The sequence below is a fragment of the Pseudochaenichthys georgianus genome, chromosome 5, assembly GCF_902827115.2.
Source record: "Pseudochaenichthys georgianus chromosome 5, fPseGeo1.2, whole genome shotgun sequence".
NCBI lineage: Eukaryota > Metazoa > Chordata > Actinopteri > Perciformes > Channichthyidae > Pseudochaenichthys > Pseudochaenichthys georgianus.
This window is the reverse complement of record NC_047507.1, coordinates 4034144-4056057: the sequence shown is the minus strand read 5'-3', so window position 1 is coordinate 4056057 and position 21914 is coordinate 4034144. Positions and strand designations below refer to the sequence as shown.

General features: G+C 40.1%; 1 protein-coding gene across 1 annotated transcript in view; it reads left to right on the top strand.

Moving 5' to 3' along the window:
• Positions 1–21914, top strand: part of LOC117446119 (contactin-4-like) — a 218558-nt gene that overhangs the window by 83505 nt on the left and 113139 nt on the right. The window contains exon 4 of the mRNA XM_034082121.2: positions 3704–3879. Coding sequence (XP_033938012.1) covers positions 3704–3879 — 176 coding nt within the window. The remainder of the gene's footprint in view (positions 1–3703; positions 3880–21914) is intronic.

Sequence of the window (21914 nt, the reverse complement as noted above, 5' to 3'; positions counted from 1 at the left end):
CATTAAGCGATTCACAATGTTGGCCTCCAACTGTGCAAATCAGTTATCCTTTTCAACATGAGACATGATTACTCACTTAGATACATCAACACATTTTCTAGGCCCAATTAACTGTCTGTTAGGATTTGTCTGTTGGTATTTTTCGTGTCCTTTTCTATCTTTGGGTTTCCTATTTTATTTTGTAAAGTGTTCACCCCCGTTTCCTGCCTGTTTGCTTTCTGTCGGTTTCCCTCTCTGATTACCCAATTGTGTTCACCTGGTACCTATGTGTTTTCTCCTCCCTCCTCACCTGTCTCGTGTTTATGTGATTAGTCCTGGGTGTATTTAAGTTCTGGGTTTTCTGTCTCTCTTTGTCGGGTTGTCTTGTGTCATGACTAGTTCGTCGGTGAGTGTTCTGTTTTGTCTTTGATTATATCTTAGCCTTGAAATAAAGGAGTTTTTTCAGTTTATATCTGCATTTGGGTCCTGCTTCCAACATACACCGTAACACTGTCTGGTGTAATGTTTTAAAAATAACATGGATAAAGAGGTATAGAACGGGCACTGTCGGCTAAATCTTTTGAAACAGTTTTCAAGCCATCACCCAATTAAAGGTGCCCTATACTCAACATCAGGTTTTATATTTTAGTCCCTCTACTCTGACATGTCTCCGTGCTTTAATGTTCAAAAGCTCTTTATTTTTTATCATACGGCCTGTGCCTCTGTTCACCCTCTGTCTGAAACCAGAGCCCAGTCTGCTCTGATTGGTTAGCTGTCCTGTCCTGTTGTGATTGGTCAACCACTTAGAGTTGTCCCGCCCCTTAGCCTATCAGTTATAATGTGTTGGAGCATTAGCCAAATTAAGTGCAAGTGTTACGTAGTGATGTCACTAGGGACATAGTAGTTAAATGGAGGTGTTCCAGGCAGCGGGGAACTTTGGGATGTATCCCTTTGCAGGCCATTTACATGCACACAAACCTATACAACACACTTCAGGGAAGCAACATCCCAAAAAGCATAGCAGTGCCCCTTAAATCGTTCTAATTTGGATATAATGCTCTCGCCTAGCAATTATGAATGTGATGAGAAAACACATATCGGGACCGCTTTTCAAACGCCACTATTGTTGTCCGATACTGACTGACACTCTCCTCCCTCCCCGGTCCACTGTGCTTTTTGTAATATCAGTCAAAGGTGTTGCATGGCTGTGAGCTATTTATGTTGATCTTTGTTTGTTCCACCTCTGCTGCAAATGAATCTCTGCTGTAGTCCTGAGAGACGCAGCCACCACCCCCCTCAGGCTTCTCTCTATTGTGTGTAGTAATAAGACTCTTGAGAGCACGCACTTACTTATGACTGAACCGGAGAAGGGCGGTGAAAGACTATTGTGCTACACACACTTTGTCTATTAAAAGAAAAACATTCGGGAGAAGTTTCAGTAGGCGGTGAGCAACATGGGTTTTCATGTAATCTGCTCCTACTTGTGTATTATGATGATCCTGTACAGACTCAATTAACACAGTCGATTTTTTGCAACAAAAAGGCAAATTACTTTGTTTAATAGACAGGGGGTCTTAAAAAGTATTAAAAGTTGATAAATCAATTTAGCGAAAATTAAGGCTATTAAAAAGTATTAAATGGCATTTCCCAAGGTATTACATGTTGTAGCTTGTTTCCAATAAGTATATAAATTGTCCAAAGAGGTTGTGTTCTACAGTGTGCCTGAATGTAATCATGGCGTAGGTGTGTAGTGTGATTCTGTGGAGTTTATTGATGGCATCCCGTTGGGTTTGACGTCATCTGAACAGGACATCGCACGCTCACTGCTTGATAGCGCGCGAAGGTCCGTTTACGCTGGTTGCTAAGCAGCATCGTTATGGGGAAATGCAAGTCTGCGTCCAAATGGTTGGAAGATAAGAAGGAAGGACAATCGATACTGTATATAGTCAATGTGAGGTGAAGTGTGTCGCCAAGGTAACCGGTTAGAACTCAAAGTGGCGATGAGGTCTTAAAATGTATGGAAAGGGTCTTTAAAAAGGTCTTACATTTGACTTCAGGATTCCTGCATAGACCCTTTATAGAGTTATCGTAATACTTCCATTGTGTAATAACAGCTGGAACTGCCGCGACAGCGACGTAACTTAAAATGACGTCAGCACTGATTGAGGTTTTCTGTCTGTATGTTATCATTTTCTTTTCCATTAACTAGTCTTTAAAAACTGCCAGAGCCCATACCTTGTTCCCTTTAATGTTTACTTCCTGTCTGTCTTCTTCTGCTGTTCCTGTTAGTGTTGACTTCCTGCCTGTCTTCTTCTGCTGTTCCTGTTAGTGTTGACTTCCTGCCTGTCTTCTTCTGCTGTTCCTGTTAGTGTTGACTTCCTGCCTGTCTTCTTCTGCTGTTCCTGTTAGTGTTGACTTCCTGTTTGTCTTCTTCTGCTGATTTCTCTGACGTCCAGCCCTCTGTCTTCTAACGCCTTTCCTTCTCTTGCGCTGTTTTTCTTTTCTGGAGACACTTACGCCATCATGGATCCAAAGTTTCTTGCTTCCACAAATGTAAAAATTTATTATCCAACAGTATTCCGTGGTGATTTCTGATGATTTGTTTGTTCTCCACAGCTGACGTTAAATTGACCGAACTCCTTTCTGCGGATTGATATGAATGCACATAGTCCCTTGATCCTCCTTAGCAACATTCTATTATCCTTAAATAAAAAACATTGCAATGTCAACATTTACCAATCAGAGTTTTCAAATAAGCCCTGTGATAATATACTACACAATATAAAATACAATACAATACAATACCCTCCAAAAAGCTTTGTATACCTTCAGTTACCAAGTTGGCACATATAAGTGCACAAACACAGCTTTTCGTAACTTCTGTCTGCTGTTCCCAAAGGCTTAAGAAAAGCCTTTTTTGTTATCATAGCCGCTTTCTTTTCCAAATGTAAGAGTACACTGTTTTCCCAGCTGACCCTTAAATCACTTGGAGAACATTAAGAAATCAAAGCAGACGGAAATGTAGAACTTCTCCTCGAAGACATAATCAACAGCTAAATCACCTTGGGCGCAAATCAAATCTGCAATGTCCACTTTCCAATAAAGTATAACACGCTCCTTTATGCTTGTTTATCCGCACAGAGATTTGTATTGCCTTGATGGTTATAAATCATTGACAACAACAGCTTGTGAGTTATTATTTTTTCTGCCTTGGCTGTAGTAAGTTATGGCTTGAAACCATTTTTCTGCTCCGACTGATTGCCCCCCCATCTGGTTTTTCTAATATGATGCATCTGTGCGAAGAGATTGAAGAAGCTGTTGCCATTTTAGGTGTATTATACCCTTTGTTGATCCCTTACACCCATTGTGTGGAATGGCCTAGAATGTGTGACGGAAATGATTCAGGCATTTGTTTTAATTGTGCCACCATAATGATTAAGCAGCATTCAAATGCACTTTGACTGGGTTCTGGAAATATGGATGGCCTGCAATGTTATCTATTCAAAGACAGTCAAGTCCTTGGCACCACTGTGGTTCACTGCTGCTTAGATTAACACAAAGCTGGGGGGGGATTTCTGGGCCCTCTCACCTTTTAAAAAACAATCAAATGTAAACTAAAAGTCACGTTCCTGGAACGCATCCATCGCCCGAGTCTACAGCGAACAATGTTTAACTTGTTAATTTACATGTTAATTTTCTCCATTTATTTATCTTTTTTTCTCAGATGGAAACTGAATGGCACAGAAATCAATCCCAAATCTGGATCCCACTACAGCCTTTCTGGAGGAAACCTCAGAATCAGCCATTTGAACAAAGACCAGGATGCTGGAACGTATCAGTGCCTCGCCTCCAACTCTTTCGGGACCATCGTCAGCAGGGAGGCCAGCCTCACCTTTGCATGTAAGTCTGTTTTTCTCTGCTTCTCTTTGGTCCAACGTTTGTGACTTCCGAGCCTCCACTGAGAAACCGGCTCCAGCAGAGAAAGACACACCAATGAAGTAACATGCTGGGCTCTTCTTGATAACGTGACACACATGGAAACATCTCTCTGGGGAAGTATTAACTCCCTCTGTGTGCCGACAAGAGTTTAGCCTAAATCGTAAACGCAGATCAAACACAAATCTACACACAAGTCCAAGTGAAGTGAAGCTTTATGGTAAATCATAGAAATGCTGTTAGTGCTGCTCTCCACTATTAAAGAACTGGTGGTAGGATAAGTATATTTGACTTAAAGTTGCTTAAATCAGTGTTGTTCATATATCCACTTAAACTGCTGATTGTGTGTGTGTGTGTGTGTGTGTGTGTGTGTGTGTGTGTGTGTGTGTGTGTGTGTGTGTGTGTGTGTGTGTGTGTGTGTGTGTGTGTGTGTGTGTGTGTGTGTGTGTGTGTGTGTGTGTGTGTGTGTGTGTGTGTGTGTGTGTGTGTGTGTGTGTGTGTGTGTGTGTGTGTGTGTGTGTGTGTGTGTGTGTGTGTGTGTGTGTGTGTGTGTGTGTGTGTGTGTGTGTGTGTGTGTGTGTGTGTGTGTGTGTGTGTGTGTGTGTGTGCATGCTGAAGCTAATCTTGCATACTACTGGACCCACCGGTAATATGTGTTAATGCTCAAGACCTCTTCTGTTTTCAGTGACTTACACATTTTGGAATAACCAACAAAGTAATTGACCATCAGGCCTTACTCCAAATTTTAGCCATATAAGTTTTATATAACAAAAGCTATAAAACACCTTTACTCTACCCGTTTAGCAGCAAACATTAGATTAGATTAGAATCTTTAATGACCACACAGCCAGGCTGGTGGAATTCGTGTTCAGTGCAGATTATTACAGCTTGTTCCACACAATTCAACATACAATAAACAGAGAATAAAAAGTACAGCACAGGGCAAATACATACATCATGACAAGGTGTGATGGATTGTGATTGTTCACACACGAAACATGACTAACTGGTGAACATAGAGCAGCATTCAGCAACTTTAGAGACGGACATTTTCTTCTGGAGTTCTTAGAGACCAAAAACAGAGCTAAAAGCACTTAAGAAATTTGACTCCAAATGAATAATGTAGCTCAATATGTGCAAGTCGGTGAAGAGGTTATCCAGCATTATACAGAAGCAAAGAAATATTAATCACAACATGTAATATTGAAGGTAAAATGTATTATTCAGATAATGCCTTTAAGTGTAATCTTATCTGATTATACAGTACAATACGATACCACTATGCCTGTTCGAAATAGATCTAATATGAACTAACGTTTATATTGGTTGGTTGATTAATTTATAACGTCGCTGTTTTATGTGTAAAATGTCAATCTATAATAATGAATAGTAAATTAATCTAATCTTTAACCTTTACCTTTCATTTATAAATATGGTGGATTCAAACTTCTGGATTGAAGCGGAGATATCAAGTTACATGAAAAGTAAATGAATGTTTTAATTCCATTTATACACTGAACAAAAATATAAACGCAACCATTTTGTTTTTGCTCCCATTTTTTACGAGATGAACTAAAAGATCTAAAAAATGTTTTATAAACACAAAATAACCATTTATCTCAAATATTGTTCAAAAATCTGAAAAAATCTGTGATAGTGAGCACTTCTCCTTTGCCGAGATAATCCATCCCACCTCACAGGTGTGGCATATCAAGATGCTAATTAGACAGCATGATTATTGCACAGGTGTGCCTTAGACTGGCCACAATAAAAGGCCACTCTGAAACGTGCATTTTTGCTTTATTGGGGGGTTCTGGGGGGGTCCGAAAACCAGGCAGTATCTGGTGTGAGGGGTAGGGGTAGGGTTAGGGTTAGGGTAATGTTGTAAATCGAGTGGCCTGTGTTCGTCGTCCATTACATATACGCCTGCCCATACCATAACCCCACCACCACCATGGGCCACTCGATTCACAACATTACCCTAACCCTACCCCTAACCCTACCCCTAACCCTACCCCTAACCCTACCCCTACCCGTACCCCTACCCCTCACACCAGATACTGCCTGGTTTTCGGACCCCCCCCAGACCCCCCCAATAAAGCAAAACTGCACGTTTCAGAGTGGCCTTTTATTGTGGCCAGCCTAAGGCACACCTGTGCAATAATCATGCTGTCTAATCAGCATCTTGATATGCCACACCTGTGAGGTGGGATGGATTATCTCGGCAAAGGAGAAGTGCTCACCATCACAGATTTGTTCAGATTTGTGAACAATATTTGAGAGAAATGGTTATTTTCTGTATATAGAAAATGTTTTAGATCTTTGAGTTCATCTCATGAACAATGGGAGCAAAAACAAAAGTGTTGCGTTTATATTTGTGTTCAGTGTAAATCAGATAACACATTTGAAACATCCGTTTTATTAATATTATACAATTCAATTAAAAGAACACCAAACTAAGAAAAGCAACATTCCAACACGCCAAGTCAGCATTATCACTTTTGCAGATTCATATTTTTCTGATGACTCGATTTTAGCGATTTGTGACCGTCGCAATAATTGACTGTTGGACCGATGTTGATGAGTCGAACTGTCAGCCTCTGGACTTCATATTCCTAAAGCACAGGGAAGTCAATATATGCCTACTGTATGTGCCAGTTATCGGACAGGCATAAATGATGACATTAACAGCAAGTGAGCGATCGCTGGCTCTGATTAGATTCTGAGGGTTAGCGATTTGGGACAAGGCCACCGATATGTCTCAGGCCATTTGTTTGCACCCCGGGACGAGTGAGAAGTCAATCTACTCTCTGATTCTGCTGATTTCCACGATGATAGGATGACACTTCCATCAATTGTTGGGCTCTGACCTTACCAGCGTTCAGTTGTTGTCACAGACTCAGGACTCATGTATGACCGAGTGTCATCCATCTTCTTTATTATTCGTGGTATTGCTTAATTAACGCCACAGCATGATTGAATGGTGAAGGTTCAAGTGAATAATGTAAGGGCAACTGGTATTACTGGAGAGTGTCATGTTATTCTTTATAGGAAGTGAAGCTCCCTAAAGTACTTGAGTTGTTCTTCTGCAGGGAGGCAGGCGGAGGTATTCTGTAACAGTCTAATACACACCACGCGCAACACCTATCCTATTCCCTACTGTTAACACGGTGACCTTTTGGTGGTAATTAGTTTTACGTCCAATGTGACTGTATTTCTGACACTACACAGACCTTGAGGCTTCTCACACCAAGCTATAAGACTAGAGCCACATAGGGAGTACAATACACATGCTACACCCGAAAGGTCAAAAGTCAACATATCAGAAGAGTGTCAAAGCTTTCTAATGTCACACTATTTTAAATGCATCTTACTTCCGGTAATCGGTTAATAGCCTGTTGAAACCGAAACAGGGTGGAAACACTTGAGTTTTAAATATCGCTGTGAGAATTAGAGCATTTAAGAAACTTAAAGAAACATGTTTTTGATTACATCATGGAGGGTAGGGATTGATAAGATTTGTGATAGTCCAGAGAGATGCAGAGTTGAAAGGGGGAGATAGAGAGGATGATTTTGCCTGAAGTGTTTCGGTAGGCTCAGTAGTCAAACCCACTTACTTGGCAGCATATGGGCCTCCAGCTATAACCACTCTAATCCGGCGGCTCTTTTGGGGACTTTTTGATTCAGTTAGGACATGTTTGATACGATATTGTTGAGCTTTGTTTTTTCTTGTTGTCAAACAGGTTTTTGTTGGTCCACTGTTAACACTTAATCTTTTCCATAGAGGTTGATTGATATCCCAAAACTATTAAAACACATCCATAATCCTTACTTTTTGTACTGGGTGACATGATTTTTCATAATAAAGAACATGCACCCTTTTCTAAATATCTACAGGCCTCAAAATGTGTACTAATCGTCTGAAAAATAGTGCCAATAAACGCACTATTGACTGGTGTCTGTGTAATGTTACAACACAAAACTACAGTGTCCAGCTGTGTTAGGAAGTTATTGAATCTCACATATGTAATTCGTTTTTAACACAGGGCGTCCGCGGGGTCTTAAAAAGTATTAAAAGTTGATAAATCAATTTAGTGAATATTAAGGCTATTACAAAGTATTAAACAGCATTTTCCAAGGTATTACATGTTGTAGCTTGTTTTCAATAAGTATATAAAGTGTCCAAATAGGTTGTATTCTACAGTCTGCCTGAATGTAATCATTGCGTAGGTGTGTAGTGTGATTCTGTGTAGTTTATTGATGGCATCCTGTTGGGTTTGACGTCATCTGAACAGGACATCGCACGCTCACTGCTTGATAGCGCGCAAAGCTCCGTTTACGCCGGTTGCTAAGCAACATCTTTATGGGGAAATGCAAGTCTGCGTCCAAATGGTTGGAAGATAAGAAGGAAGGACAATCAATACCGTATATAGTCAATGTGAGGAAAAGTGTGTCGCCAATGTAACCGGTTAGAACTCGAAGTGGTCGATGAGGTCTTAAAATGTATGGAAAGGGTCTTAAAAAAGGTCTTAAAAGGTTTTCACTTCAGGTTTCCTGCATATTTAACACACATTTCACCCATTTTTTTACAATGACCAGTGGGATACAGGGCATGGAAACTCAAAAGTGTTTTGAGATTGAATAACACATTGGTGGTTTTGGCAACGGATTTGTTAACATAAAAAAAGGAAAGAAAGAATATCATATTATGAGATTCATGATTTAAGTAAATAATATTCCTATTCATCAAGATTTATTTGGTTGTAAATCTAATTAATATGAGACATTTTGGGAATTTAAATATAGATTAGAAAAAACATTTACATTTACTTTATACCTGGATAATATCCTGTAGTTGCTTTTTTTTAGATCTCTAAATACAAACATTTAGATATTACTAAGGAATTCCCTTCCTGATTTAGCAAAAGATTGAAAAAGAGTAGTAAAACAGTGTAAACGGTATACTGTAGGAATAGGAAAGACGTTGTTAATAATAGAGAAAGGCAGTGAGGGATTTCTTCCCTTTATGCAGGAGATATTTCTCTCACCTTCTATAAACAAGGTTTGATCCAAAATGTCCGACTCGAGCAGCACTCCAACAGATTTGTACTCTGCCCCAGGATTACATTTGATGCGGCAGACTGTACGGCTTGTTTCTGTACAAATTGTACGGACATTGGAGGTGACAAACTGATAAATGCTGCACACATCCAATATATAGTGGACTATTAGATCTAGCAATAAAGTGCAGCTCATATGAGGACTCTGGTCAAAAGTAAAAAAAAACATGTAATTACAAAGATACTTCAAGAAAACCACCTCACCGGGTCAAAAAAGACCCACTTATGCATCTAAGGGTTAAACAAATATAATTAAATTACAGAAAAAATTATACTCAGTTAAAAACTTAAATCTAACATTTCCAACAATACTAAAAACATCACATTTCTCTTCTTTTTTTTAAAACAAAACTAATATTCATAATGCTTTAATATTCACAATCTTGATACATCTAACTGGAAGGCAGATGTAACAATTTCATGGTAATAGAAATATGTTTTTTAGATATTCCCTAGCTTCTTATAATAATGTTACTAATAATTCACATATCATAAATTGCAAAAACAATTCCTCTACCATACATATTTATTAGGGCTGTCAGTCGATTAAAATAGTTAATTGCGATTAATCGCAATGACAAATATTCTCATGAATAATAAACATAACAACCTCTGAACATTACAACTATTCGCCTCAATTCAACCTGGAACCTCTCATACAATACAATAATACCTCATTCACACCAACGGTGTTTCAGGGCCGGTTCGGAGCTGGAGCTTGACAAGCACCGGGTTTTCCTGTTCACACCGCAGCGGAGCAGCCTATTCGCTCCGGAATCCGGTTCGTTTCAAGCACCAAAAAATTGTCCGGCCCCCCTGCAGCCAATGATTGGTTGGAAGTTGTTGGAGAAATACTCCATATGGAAAGACTCACCCATTGGCTCAGAATGAAACTACCAGAATTTGAAAAGAAACTGTTCAAGTGGACTGCCTACAAGACCCTGCACTAAGCCACAGCAAACCCTGACCTTAGTTACATTATGTATAGATAATTATTTGATCTCTGACACTACCTTTGTTTGTTTTGTTTTTCCTGAAAATAATAAAAACTAAGTATACATTTTTTTTTTTTTTAAATAAAATCCGGCCAGAGCAAAAGCCCCGCATACGTCACGCTAACGTCGAGGCGGGGGCAGAGGCAGATAAACTCCTGAACAACAACAAAAAGCCGGTGTTTTATCCAGTTTGTACACAACGATGGAGAAACTTAACAAGCAGCAGTGGTCCACTGAAGAGACCAACTACCTACTGGGAATCTGGTCTTCCGAAGAAGTACAGAGGAAGCTGGAGCACAATCGGCCATTGTTGTTGTTGTCGGTGTCAGCTGTGAGGGTTTTCCGCACGGTTTGGCTTTATGAAGCAGGCACGCAAACGTTTAAGTCATGACGCAAACGATGACGCAATGACGCAGCACCAGTCGGACTCGGGCGGTGTGAAAAGAGCCGGAGCTAAACCGAAGAACCGGTTCTGAACCTGAAAAGCTCTAGCACGGAGCTTGAACCGGAGTTGCATTGGTGTGAATGAGGTATTATAAAACGGACAAGTCAAATCAAGCAATCTGATTGGTTCTTAGCCGTGATATACTGAGCGTATACCACGGGTAGAATTGTAAGTTACTTTTCACAACAAGTCAGTATCCCTCCGCGTCTGAGTAAAACAGTATGCCTGCAGTTTATTCCGTTACAGAACAAACTTACAAAGCATAAGATGGAAACATTTAAGATTAACTTCGACCTCCGGGGGGTCTTACTATGGAAGAGTGGATTGAGGAGTGTGTGAAGAAGAAGCCTTCATCACAGTTGGCATAGGGGCATGGTAAAAGGCACACTGAGGGTAACACACATTTGATCAAATAAAACCCAAGTCATTGTTTGTTCAAACCTAATTTATTGGAAGTCTTTTTGCAAGTAACCTGCTTACCCTCTCCTTCAAGGTTGTGAAGGCCAAACAGAGCCACAGAAAGAAGCAGCCTTAAATAGAGGCTCAATCAGTGGGAACACCTGTGCGCAATTGGAGCATACCATGTAGTGCATGGGCGCGGGTGGCACTTTTCTTGCAAGTATAAAAATGTTATTGTTTGGGGCTTCTGTGGTCAAAGAGATAATATGTTGACCTATTTTGATGTGGTGTGTTTGGGTAATTTGTCTTGCATTGTGAATGTGTTTGTAGATTAGAATGACATTGGTTAGGGGTATAAATAGTGGATTATGCTATGGGGAGGGGCTTAACATGTATAAAACCCTGGCCACAAGTGTTTTGATGGGGAGTCTGACTGTGGCTGTAGAGCAGAGAGGGACCAGTTATATGTCCTCGACCTGTATGTATATAGGAGGGTTTTGATTTCTTCCTGTACAATCCTTGTTACTTTGTGTTTTTTCAGCACGTTGGTGTTAATAAAAGCACCTAAGGATACATTTTTGGTGACTCTAGCCATCTTATTTAATTCCTAGTTTTTTCATCGAACCTTTTTATAACGGAGTGCCTATCTCAAGAAAAAAAAGCACCTAAACGACGACATGCAGAGCTACGTGAAGAGCAGGTAGACCAACTGGAAAAGTACCATCAAAAGCTTTCTGATGCGGGTCTTGAAACAAAGCAGAGAAATGATGACCGTTAGTGGCCACAGGTGCGAAAGCTCTCTCCAGAGCTACTGGAAGCCGAATCTCGGGGACCGGAGAAAGTGGAGCAATATTCTCACCACGCCAAGCGACAGCCTAGGACAACCTCAACAAGTAACCACGTAAGCCATGCTACTGATGCTGGACAGGTTTTCAGTGGGTGCACAATAAACGGCAACATACACATGAATGTAAATAAATAGCCAAATAATGGATCAACGCTCTCTGCCTAATATGTTCGCTAGCTGTTAGTGTTGTTGCATAGCAACCACCTCGCACTATGTTTCGCGCAGAAGGCAACGGAGGGACTATTTTATTTTGAACATCATTATTTACTAATAAAAACCTCCGCTTCGCGTCGGGCCGAACCACGCCCCTTAGCTGTGATATAATGAGCATATACCACGGCCTGTCGTGAGCTATTGCTTAATTATACTTCAACGCAAATCCGGTTCAAGCTTTTCGAACAATGTCCCACTGTCTGGCTGCCTGCATCAAGTCAAGTGCTCGGCGCAGTTGTCGGTGAAATGTCGCTCCTCTGTTTTTATTGAAACAGCTCCTTATACCCGTTAGCGCAGCTAGCTAGCACCAGATGCTAACAACAACAATACACGTAAGGTGTGCGCATTCTCTCTCTCTCTCGCTCGCTCGCGCCACACATACAGACACCTTCCCGGTCCTCCCAATAGCCAGTCGGTGCCTGCCGGTGAGCGTGGAAGTGTGGTCTGCCACAAGCGGGCGGCAGGAGCGGGGCTGTCAGCATCAGCTTGTAGATGGTATTTTAAAGTCGATGCGCTCTGAAACTACGGGGCGGCCGAGGACAAAAAATACACATGCGTTAATCGCGTTAAAATAATTAGTGGCGTTAATTTTTTTTTGCGTTAACGTGTTATTAACCCTAATATGTATATATATAAATATACACTCAGTTGCCAACACAAATGGTACATTTCGAACAAAACTCTCATTAAAAAGTACATTGTTTACAAGATAGTACTAATCTATATATCTTTCCATGACTTCAATTTTCACAATCTTGCAAAAACCAATTGAAAACCCATGGGATGAATTCATATTTGCTTAGCTGTGTGTGAGTCCTCAGCTTCCTAACCTTTCAGTATATAGTCTTTAGAGGAGAGTAACCACACGGTATAATGACATGACATTCCCTCTGTTAACACTTGTTAGTCTACAACGACACAACGCCTTCAAGGTTATTCTTTCAAATTGGCGGGACTCCAAATACTTCCTCTCTGTGTCTCAAACTGTTGATGGATGATGCTACTCCTCGCCAGGGTGGAGGCTGCCTCCCCCCGAGGCAGAGATAACTGATGGGCAGTGGGCTCTTCCACTCAATACTCGCTGCCCTTGATTAGTATGTCTATCGATTCTATATCAGTGATTATGTAAAATATGTACACCCATAATTCATACTGATGAACAGGTTGTATATTCAATATTGGAATAAGAGTGTGTCCCTCCTTGAATTATGAGTTGTTAAAGGGGCCCTAGTATGCTCAGTTTCAGGTTCATATATGTATGTAGTGTCTCTACTGGGACATGTCTCCATGCTTTAATGTTCAAAAAGCTCTTTATTTATCTCACTGCCTGTGCTGCAGCACCTCTTTTCACCCTCTGTCTGAAACCAGAGCCCAGTCTGCTCTGATTGGTTAGCTGGCCGGCTCTGTTGTGATTGGTCAACAGCTCAGAGATGTCCCGCCCCTTAGCCTATCAAGTACAAGGTGTTGGAGCGCTAGCCAATAGAAGCGAAGTTGTTACGTAGTAATGTCACTTTGTTCCGGGAATAAACCTACCTCTGGCGTGAACTTTGGGATTTGCAGACCATTTACATGCACACAAATATATATAACACACTACATTAAAGGTACACGCTACAATAGCATAATAGGACCTCTTTTAAGAATCACAGAATATGTCAAAAAGGGCCATCACTCAAGAAAAGACACTCTTGAAAATGGAGCTTGCCTTAAAATAATATCCAATTTAGCATGTGAGTTCATCTCCACTCATACCATGTATAGTAGGTATATATATTGTCTCCTCAGTGTCAGACATGCTCATATTTTTGCTTAGCTTACAGAGATGAGAACTCCCTATGTCACCAGAGTATGCTTCAAAGCCTTAAGGGTAAACATGAATAGCTCATTTAAATGCAAATAAATCCTCTAGACTCCTCTCAGCTGTTGTGATAATGTGGAGCGAGTATATTGACTTAGTTAATGAGGTGTAGATAGCTAATGGGTGTACCATGGCTTTTACTTTTTATCCGCACTACACTATCAAAATATCCCTCTTGAGGACCTGCTATGAGGTGGCAGCACATACTTAGGACTTCCTGTTTACCTCCTATATGAGATATGCAGTTAACCATCCAGATGGTAAACATGTGATAGTGGTTATATTGCCTCTATGATGATATGCTAGGTGAGGACACACGTCTAATGTTAATAGGTTATCTAATAGTCTTTTTGTTCTTACATTAACAGTAGAAGAAAAACATGAATATATGAATTATGGTTAAGGAGCTATTCCTGATTGATTTTATGAATTATATTTTATTCTATATTGTTGCTAATAATTGATATGTTCTACAATGTAAAACAAATGGTGAAGAAAACCTTTTCTTTTGTTTTTCCCGATCAGTAAAAATCTGGCATTTAAATGTTTACATTTCTTAAAAATAACACTTATTTGGCAAAGTGATCAGGACTGGTGTTGGTTTAAAATGAGTCAAAAGGAAGAATGGTATTAATATATAATATATTTTGACACAGAGACTTTTGTCTTCAGCGGAGATCAGATCAAGTTGTGACACATACGATACGATATTCTTTATTGTCCCCGTAAGGACATTTGTTCTGGACTCCGTCCTGCAGTTCCGCATACATGTCCATATACAAACATCGTGGACATTAAGAGACATACACGTATCATCCGTCACACACCGTTTGAACAAACACAATACACACATACTGACAATGGCGACCAATTGCACTTCCCTCATGGCCAACATTTAAAAAGTACATTTGACTACATTTCATTTCATGTGAACGTTAAGAAGCCTAATGGACAGGTAGGAATGAGTGCTGAGCGGTTCAGCCGGCTCTTGGGAACCCTGCATCTTCTACCAGAAGGTCGGAGCTGGAGTCCTGGGTGCAGTATGTGGGTGGGATCAGACGCCATGTGTTCGCCTGTCTGATAATGGACTGCTCGTATATGTTTCGGAGAGATGGGTGTTTTTTAATAAGGGTTAAATGTTGATGTTTATGTTGGTTATATTACTTCCTGTTAGTCCTTGCATTTCAAGTTCTTAGTCCACGACTGCTGCAATTAACTATGAAGTAGTTTTCCTGATGTTGTGCCTCTAGACAGGAAAACACAATTGCTCTGTGTTTTCATCAACCATTTAAAATGCCTATTAAAAAATAATCAGTTTTTATGATTATAAATCTGTTCCTAGGGTTTGGCAAGAAAACGTTTGAATTTGAATAAGGGAACATTTTGTTTTTCGTGCATTTATTAAAACAACTAATGCTGTCATTTTTTTCCCAGGACACAGTCACGTTGCTTTAAGTGTTCTGTCTAAATGAGCTTTTGTAAATCTGAAAACATAACCATACTGATCAGGGTTATTTAAAATGCCATTTATAAACGGACATCTACCCAGCGGTGAGGGCGTGGATTACATCGTTCAGATACATTCAGTTTGACCAGATTCAAATGTTATTCCACGGTGTCGGTTATTTTTGATAGCAAAAACATCTCCTACTTAGTGAGAATGATTTAAATATGTACCATCCCTCCTGCGTCTTGTGACCTTTACTTTCTATTAAACTACGTTAGTCAAATAGTGAAGGTAATTTCACCCTGTATGTAGTTGGATGTTTGTAGAATTGGTCGCAGTTGGTCCGCATTGAATTTACAATTTGTTTGTGATTATATGTTTTCAAACCGCAGCTCTTCTCAAATTTCCCCCGAGGGATGAATACAGTATTTCAATGGAATCATTTGCTGTTAAAGCGGAGTGCAAAAATAAATATATTAATTAATCTAAAATGCAAGCTGTTGAATAAATATGAATAAAGAAGGGCATTTATTTAGTAACCTTAGCTGCCAGGTTTTCAGGCGCACCCTGGCATTTTGACTGTGGTGTAATTCAAGAGACCAGCTACATTCATGAAGGCTATGATTACATATTTATAATATTTAGAGAGGCATTTTGGAGGCTGAGGTTCGCGGTGCTATTGAATTTTGTTATACTGAGAATTATTTATAATATTCTGTCTTCCCGATTCATTACTATGCCATCAAATGTAATATTAGAGCACCTAAAACAAACCCCAACATGGCAATAAAGATGAATCGACACCTCTCTGAAACAACGTATTACCTCCGTATATTTACATGTGGTTATATTATCTAACAAGCAGAGCAATGACACACACACACGCACACGCACACGCACACGCACACGCACACACACACACACACCATGTATACATCACTTCAGGGGACATTACATTGACTTACATGCATTTCCTGGAGACTTATCCTAACCTTAACCTTAACCAACACATGCCTGACCCTTACCCTTAACCTAACCCTAACCCTAATCCTAATCCTAAACCTAACTAAGTCTTTACCCTACAATTAATGATTCCCCTTATGGGGACCTCCAACTTGTCCCCATAAGGGAAGCCAGTCCCCACACGTGACTATGTAAACAGATGTCGGTCCCCACAAGTATAGTAATGCTAGACCACACACACACACACACACACACACACACACACACACACACACACACACACACACACACACACACACACACACACACACACACACACACACACACACACACACACACACACACACACACACACACACACACACACACACACACACACACACACACACACACACACACTAGCTAGCATACACTTGAAGACAAAGAGCATCCTTAAGGAGTCTCAGGTTGCAATGAATCTCCTGTCCACGCTTCGTCGCGCTAGTTGAAGTATGATAAGTGTTTGTGGCATTTGGAAAGCTCATATGTCTGGGATGTGATCATCAGCCTAATCTGGATCATTGTTTGTAATGTCAGTCCAGGTTCGCAATAATTAATGCTAATGGCTCTCGATCGGGCATCACGTTTACGCGTTCGGAGGCGATTAATCATTGTTAGCCGCTGAAGCTTTGGTGTAAGAAAGCTCGGAGTAGAACATGTTTTATTGAAAATATAAAATTATTTATGTTCACTGATACTTTTTGTGACAAATCTAATGGACATGTTATTTGAGTTTGAGCAAACTGTGTGCTTTCATGCTTTCTTTTGAACTCACAGTGAACATGTGCACAGCTGTGTGCGCTCTAAAAAAGCATGCCTTTGGTTAAGCCCCCCCACGATGTCCTCCCTGCATCCGAAATGATGTTTTTCCAGTGCTCTCCTCGAGGCCTTTTCACAACAATGCTTCTTTTGCTCTTTTTTTCACTGTTGAGAGTGGATGGGTGGATCGGGGGGGTGGGGGTGTCGGATTTTACCAGGATTGCAGCATGCTTTCAGCACGGGCGAGGCCACGTCTGTGGATCTGGCAAGGGACAATCAGCGGCTTTAGTGAAGTCGACATGGCCACTTCACAAATCACAACAGCTTTGATCTCAGCCAAAAATACTTTTTTTTGGGAATACATTCAGTACCTTAGATGTCTCTTGTTCACTTTGTACTACAGGCTCATATTTTGGGGAGGCTCGGGTGCTTTTATCTAACCATCTATCGGGCCTTCAGATGAAAGTAAGTGGTTGGGCTACAAAAAAGGCTTCTGTTGCCATTTTGGAGTGGTCGGATTTTTTCGAAAAGACAAACAAATGCATTTTGTCCATTATTTAAGACCATGTTGGGATAAGAAAAGACTCTTCCCATTGTCTTCTAAGAGACAGCAACATAAGTCATGCCGCTAAAGGTAAAGAGGTGAAGAAAAAGCAGAGCAGATATTTCAGCTCCAAGCTCTCATCAGCGATCTCTGATCACCAAACAGAGATAAAACTGACAACAGGGAAGTCAATTAGCCATGCTACACGAATCACCTTTGAGTGACAGTTTAGAGATAACCAGACAGCAAGCATGCCTTAAAAAAACCTTGTGGAAACTAGCAATCTGTAAAATATCACAAGCTATACAAATAAATGGCCTAATTTCAACACGCAGGCCAGATTGAACGCTACACACGTCATAAAGCTCCAAGAAAGCATCTTAAATCTTTAGACATCTTGTCCCCTTCTTTTTTTCTCAAACACTTTGATGAGTTGGTTGTCACGCCGCCGGTGTCAGAGACTTTTTACTGCGCAGAAAATATAATTTGGAGGGACAGTGATTTGCGGAGTAGAAATGATTATAGACAGGAGATTTATCATCTTATCTATGGACTGCACTCAGACGCTCAATTATTCTGGTGTGGAGACGCCGTGTTGTTTTTCCAGTAAGGAGCAGGGACAAACACATTCATAAATCATCAGTGAATTTACATGCCATGAGCATTTTAATCCGGCACTTCTTTTCCCGCTTTGACGGTGAGTAAATAATTCACACTTCGGACGCTGAACACAAGAAGCATAAATTGAATTGCTTGGAGGAGTAGATGTGACGGCATTATTTCAGCGTACACTTGTTTATTCTTCAGATCGAGTCTATGACAAATCATTGAGCTTTTGTTGTACTCTGATGTGACTGATAGCTTATCCTAGGACTACTGGGAAATCCAGAAATAATAAGCAATTAAGTCTGTCTCAGTGATTCCATTATGTTTTAGAAGCAAATGCCCACATGCTACCCATTATCAAAGGTTGTATTTCTTTGTGAAAGTTTAACAGAAGTGATGTTCAAAAAATCTAAAACTATCTGTGGTCCAAGTTATATTGACCAATCACATTAGTGAGCTTTTGTTGTATGTAGCAGAGTCCCTGCGGATCCTTAAAAAGTCTTAAAAGTCTTACATTTATTTTAGGAGGGGAGGTATTACATTGTATCTGGGGCAGAATGAACGAGTGTGCAGGGAGTACATTGGTTTCCATTGATCTACTACCATACCATTTCTGTTTGTGTTAATGCAAAGGCAGTCATGTTGGGTAATGTGCGCTGAATATATCCCGCTATTCAAATGCAATACAACTCAGTAACGGTTTATACTGTTGTCTAGTTCAGTGTTTTTCAAAGTGGGGGCCGCCACGGGGTGCCTGGGGGGGTCACGCAACGTTTGAGGGAAAGGGGCATTTTTTAATGTTTTTAAAGTTACATTTTTCTTTTTTGATGCCAATCTTTTAATATTTTTTATTTATTAATATTTTATTTTTTTGTTTTTAAATCACACGACCGCCCTTCAAGCCAATCAGAATCGAGCTGCCGCTACTGAGAGTGAAACTGAGTATCTGCTCAGCTTTTGGAGCAAGTGAGAGCGAGTGAATATTTCGCTCTGCAGCTGGATGAGAGCACGGATGTAGCAAATATTGTTTATATATGAATATAAATATGTGTATTGTTAATATTACTGTTGAATATTATATATAAATAGCTTTCAAAAATGCAAAAAATATATGTTAATTGTTCATATTACTGTTCAAAATTATAGAATATTATAAAGACAGAAATCACTTTAAAAATGCTTTAAAATACGTTTACTGTTGATATTACTGTTTAATACTGTGTTAAGAATGTTTATAACAGAAGACACAATCAATGTAATGAATGACAAACAAAAGATAAATACAAAAAAAATGTGATTATTAATTATTAATACACATAAGAAAATGTATTAAGTTGTATGATTCATTAGTCATATTTTCCATCATAATGTACTCATCATTTAAAAAGGCCAGAGGATAATGCTATATGGGCTCCTTGGCATGGCAACGTTTGGGAACCCCTGGTGTCGATTTTTTTCTATTGGTATTTCCTTTTACAGGTCTTAAAACGGTCTTAAAAGTCATTACATTTGTACTTAAACAATGTGCAGATACCCTATGGGAAAAGACTGAGGTGAAACGCACTGGACTAAATGCAATCTCAGGACACAAACATTCTGCTTGTGGACGTTGTCTCTCAACAGATTGGTGCAGTTTAGGTTTACCATTATAGTTACTTTAGTCACTTGTTAGCCACCGTCATTTTTATGAAACATATAAGCTTTGGACACTGACACTGACATATTTCAAACAAAATATTAACATATCTTCAGCGAGTGGTAACCACAGACCTTTTTTAAGGCTTCGAACCACAAACACGTTAAAAAAACATTAAATTCGAGACGAGGACACCGGAAATTGTGAAATGCTTTTCCGGGTTTTAGTTAAAGACAATATACCGGTACACATGTTTATTTTAAAGTCAAATAAATAGGGTTGATGCAGGAACCATGAACAAAGATTACTTTCACTCAGACTATCAATATTCAGGATTTAGAAGGTGAAATAAAATACATAGGACAGTGGACAGATTTCTGACAGGTAAGAATAGAAAACAGGTGATGCGTATCAAGCAAACATGTCAGTCAAAATTGAATTGGAGAAAAAAAAAGTCTGTTCAGTGTCAATATAGCAGACAAGTATTGTGTCTTATGTACATAGAAACCTGTGAAATAAGTAAGAATAAAACGATATTTAGCTACGTTCCCCCTGATCATTATTCATGGTTGAGCGAGATAATAATTTGAGCACATTGTGTCACCTATTCTCCCCTCTTATTGATATTCAGAGTATCCTGCTATGCCAAAACCGCCAATTACTCTTTATCACTCTCTTTTATGATATATTGAAGTTCGGAGTCCTTCGATGTCACACACCTGCACTCTCTCTACGCAGACCGTCCTTGATGAAGCCCAGTGCACCACAGTGAGTTTCTGTTGCAGCTGGAGGGCAACCGAAGGACAAACACTTCCTGTTGCAGTCACTTCCTGGGAATCAAACTCCATCAAAGCAGCTTGAAGTGCTCCCGTTTGGTTGGAGTTGAGGCAATGTGACCTATTGTCCTGCTTTGCTAAGTCTCATACAAGTGTTTCGACATTTCCTCAGCTTACCTCAAGCCCTCCAAGATGTTTTTCTGTACTGACGGAGGTGCAAATACCCCAGAGGCCCAGAGAGTGAAATAAAAAGGGAAGTATTTTCCCGCAGATATTTACTTAAGCAATCATACACGAGAGGCCGTTCTTGAACGTCATTATTGGTACAACAGTACCAATAATGACGTTCTAGATAGTCACACGATGGCTTAAGATGCCCTCACGAATGGCCCGATGTTGCTACGATCACAGCCGAATTTGAACATTTCCTTTATCGTGTGTCCATCGGGTGTCAATTTCTGGACAGTGTGACAGGGCCTTAACGGCTGTGTGTCGCTAAACGTCGCTATGGAAACCACACGATGTAGGCTCATGGAAGTAGTTTCGGTAGGCTAGTGGCATGTGTAGGCCACTGGATACTTTGTGATTAGGCACGTTCTATTTGATCGTTGTTTGATCGTGGAATCAAACACGCCTATTGACCAATCAGAGAGCTTGCTCAAACCTATGTGTTATATAATTTACAGTATAGTCATACTGAGAAGACTGGAATATATTTTCAAAATAACTGTAGCTCGACCAGCATGATGAATAGATAGAAAAGGGTCTACAATTGGTGGTCATCCTTTGCGTATTAAAAGTGACATAAATATATTTAGCATTTTGTTGACCATAGCATTTTCAAATGTTTTTATTGTTTCCGCCAATGTCGCAAAGCCAACGTAATTTCACCGTCTCGAGACAAACTAAGCAATGGAGACATGGATAACTTGTTTTCTGTCCGTTGATTTTCATATGAACAAGAACATTTACGGTTACGGTTAGGGTTGGGGTTGGGGTTGGGGTTAGGGTTAGGGTTAGGTTTTGTGTAGGGGTAGGGTTTAGGATTCTCGGTTGAGAATGGGTGCACGGGCCTGAGGATCTGTGGATGGGTGTATGCAAATGTTTATTCGACATAGGGTCAAATAAGGTTTTTTAAGGAGTTTGGACAAATGCTGGAAAATGTGTATGTTGTTTATAGGTAGAGGGGATCATGGGGGTTTGGTTTTCTAGATAGTCAGCCGAAATCAAGGATTCTGATTCCCACTCAGATTCATTATTGGAGCCAGACCTAGGTTCCGGGGGTGAGCTGGTCCTGGTAGGGGGAAGCACAGGGGGAACCAGGGGATAGCTCGTATGCTTATGACTGTTTG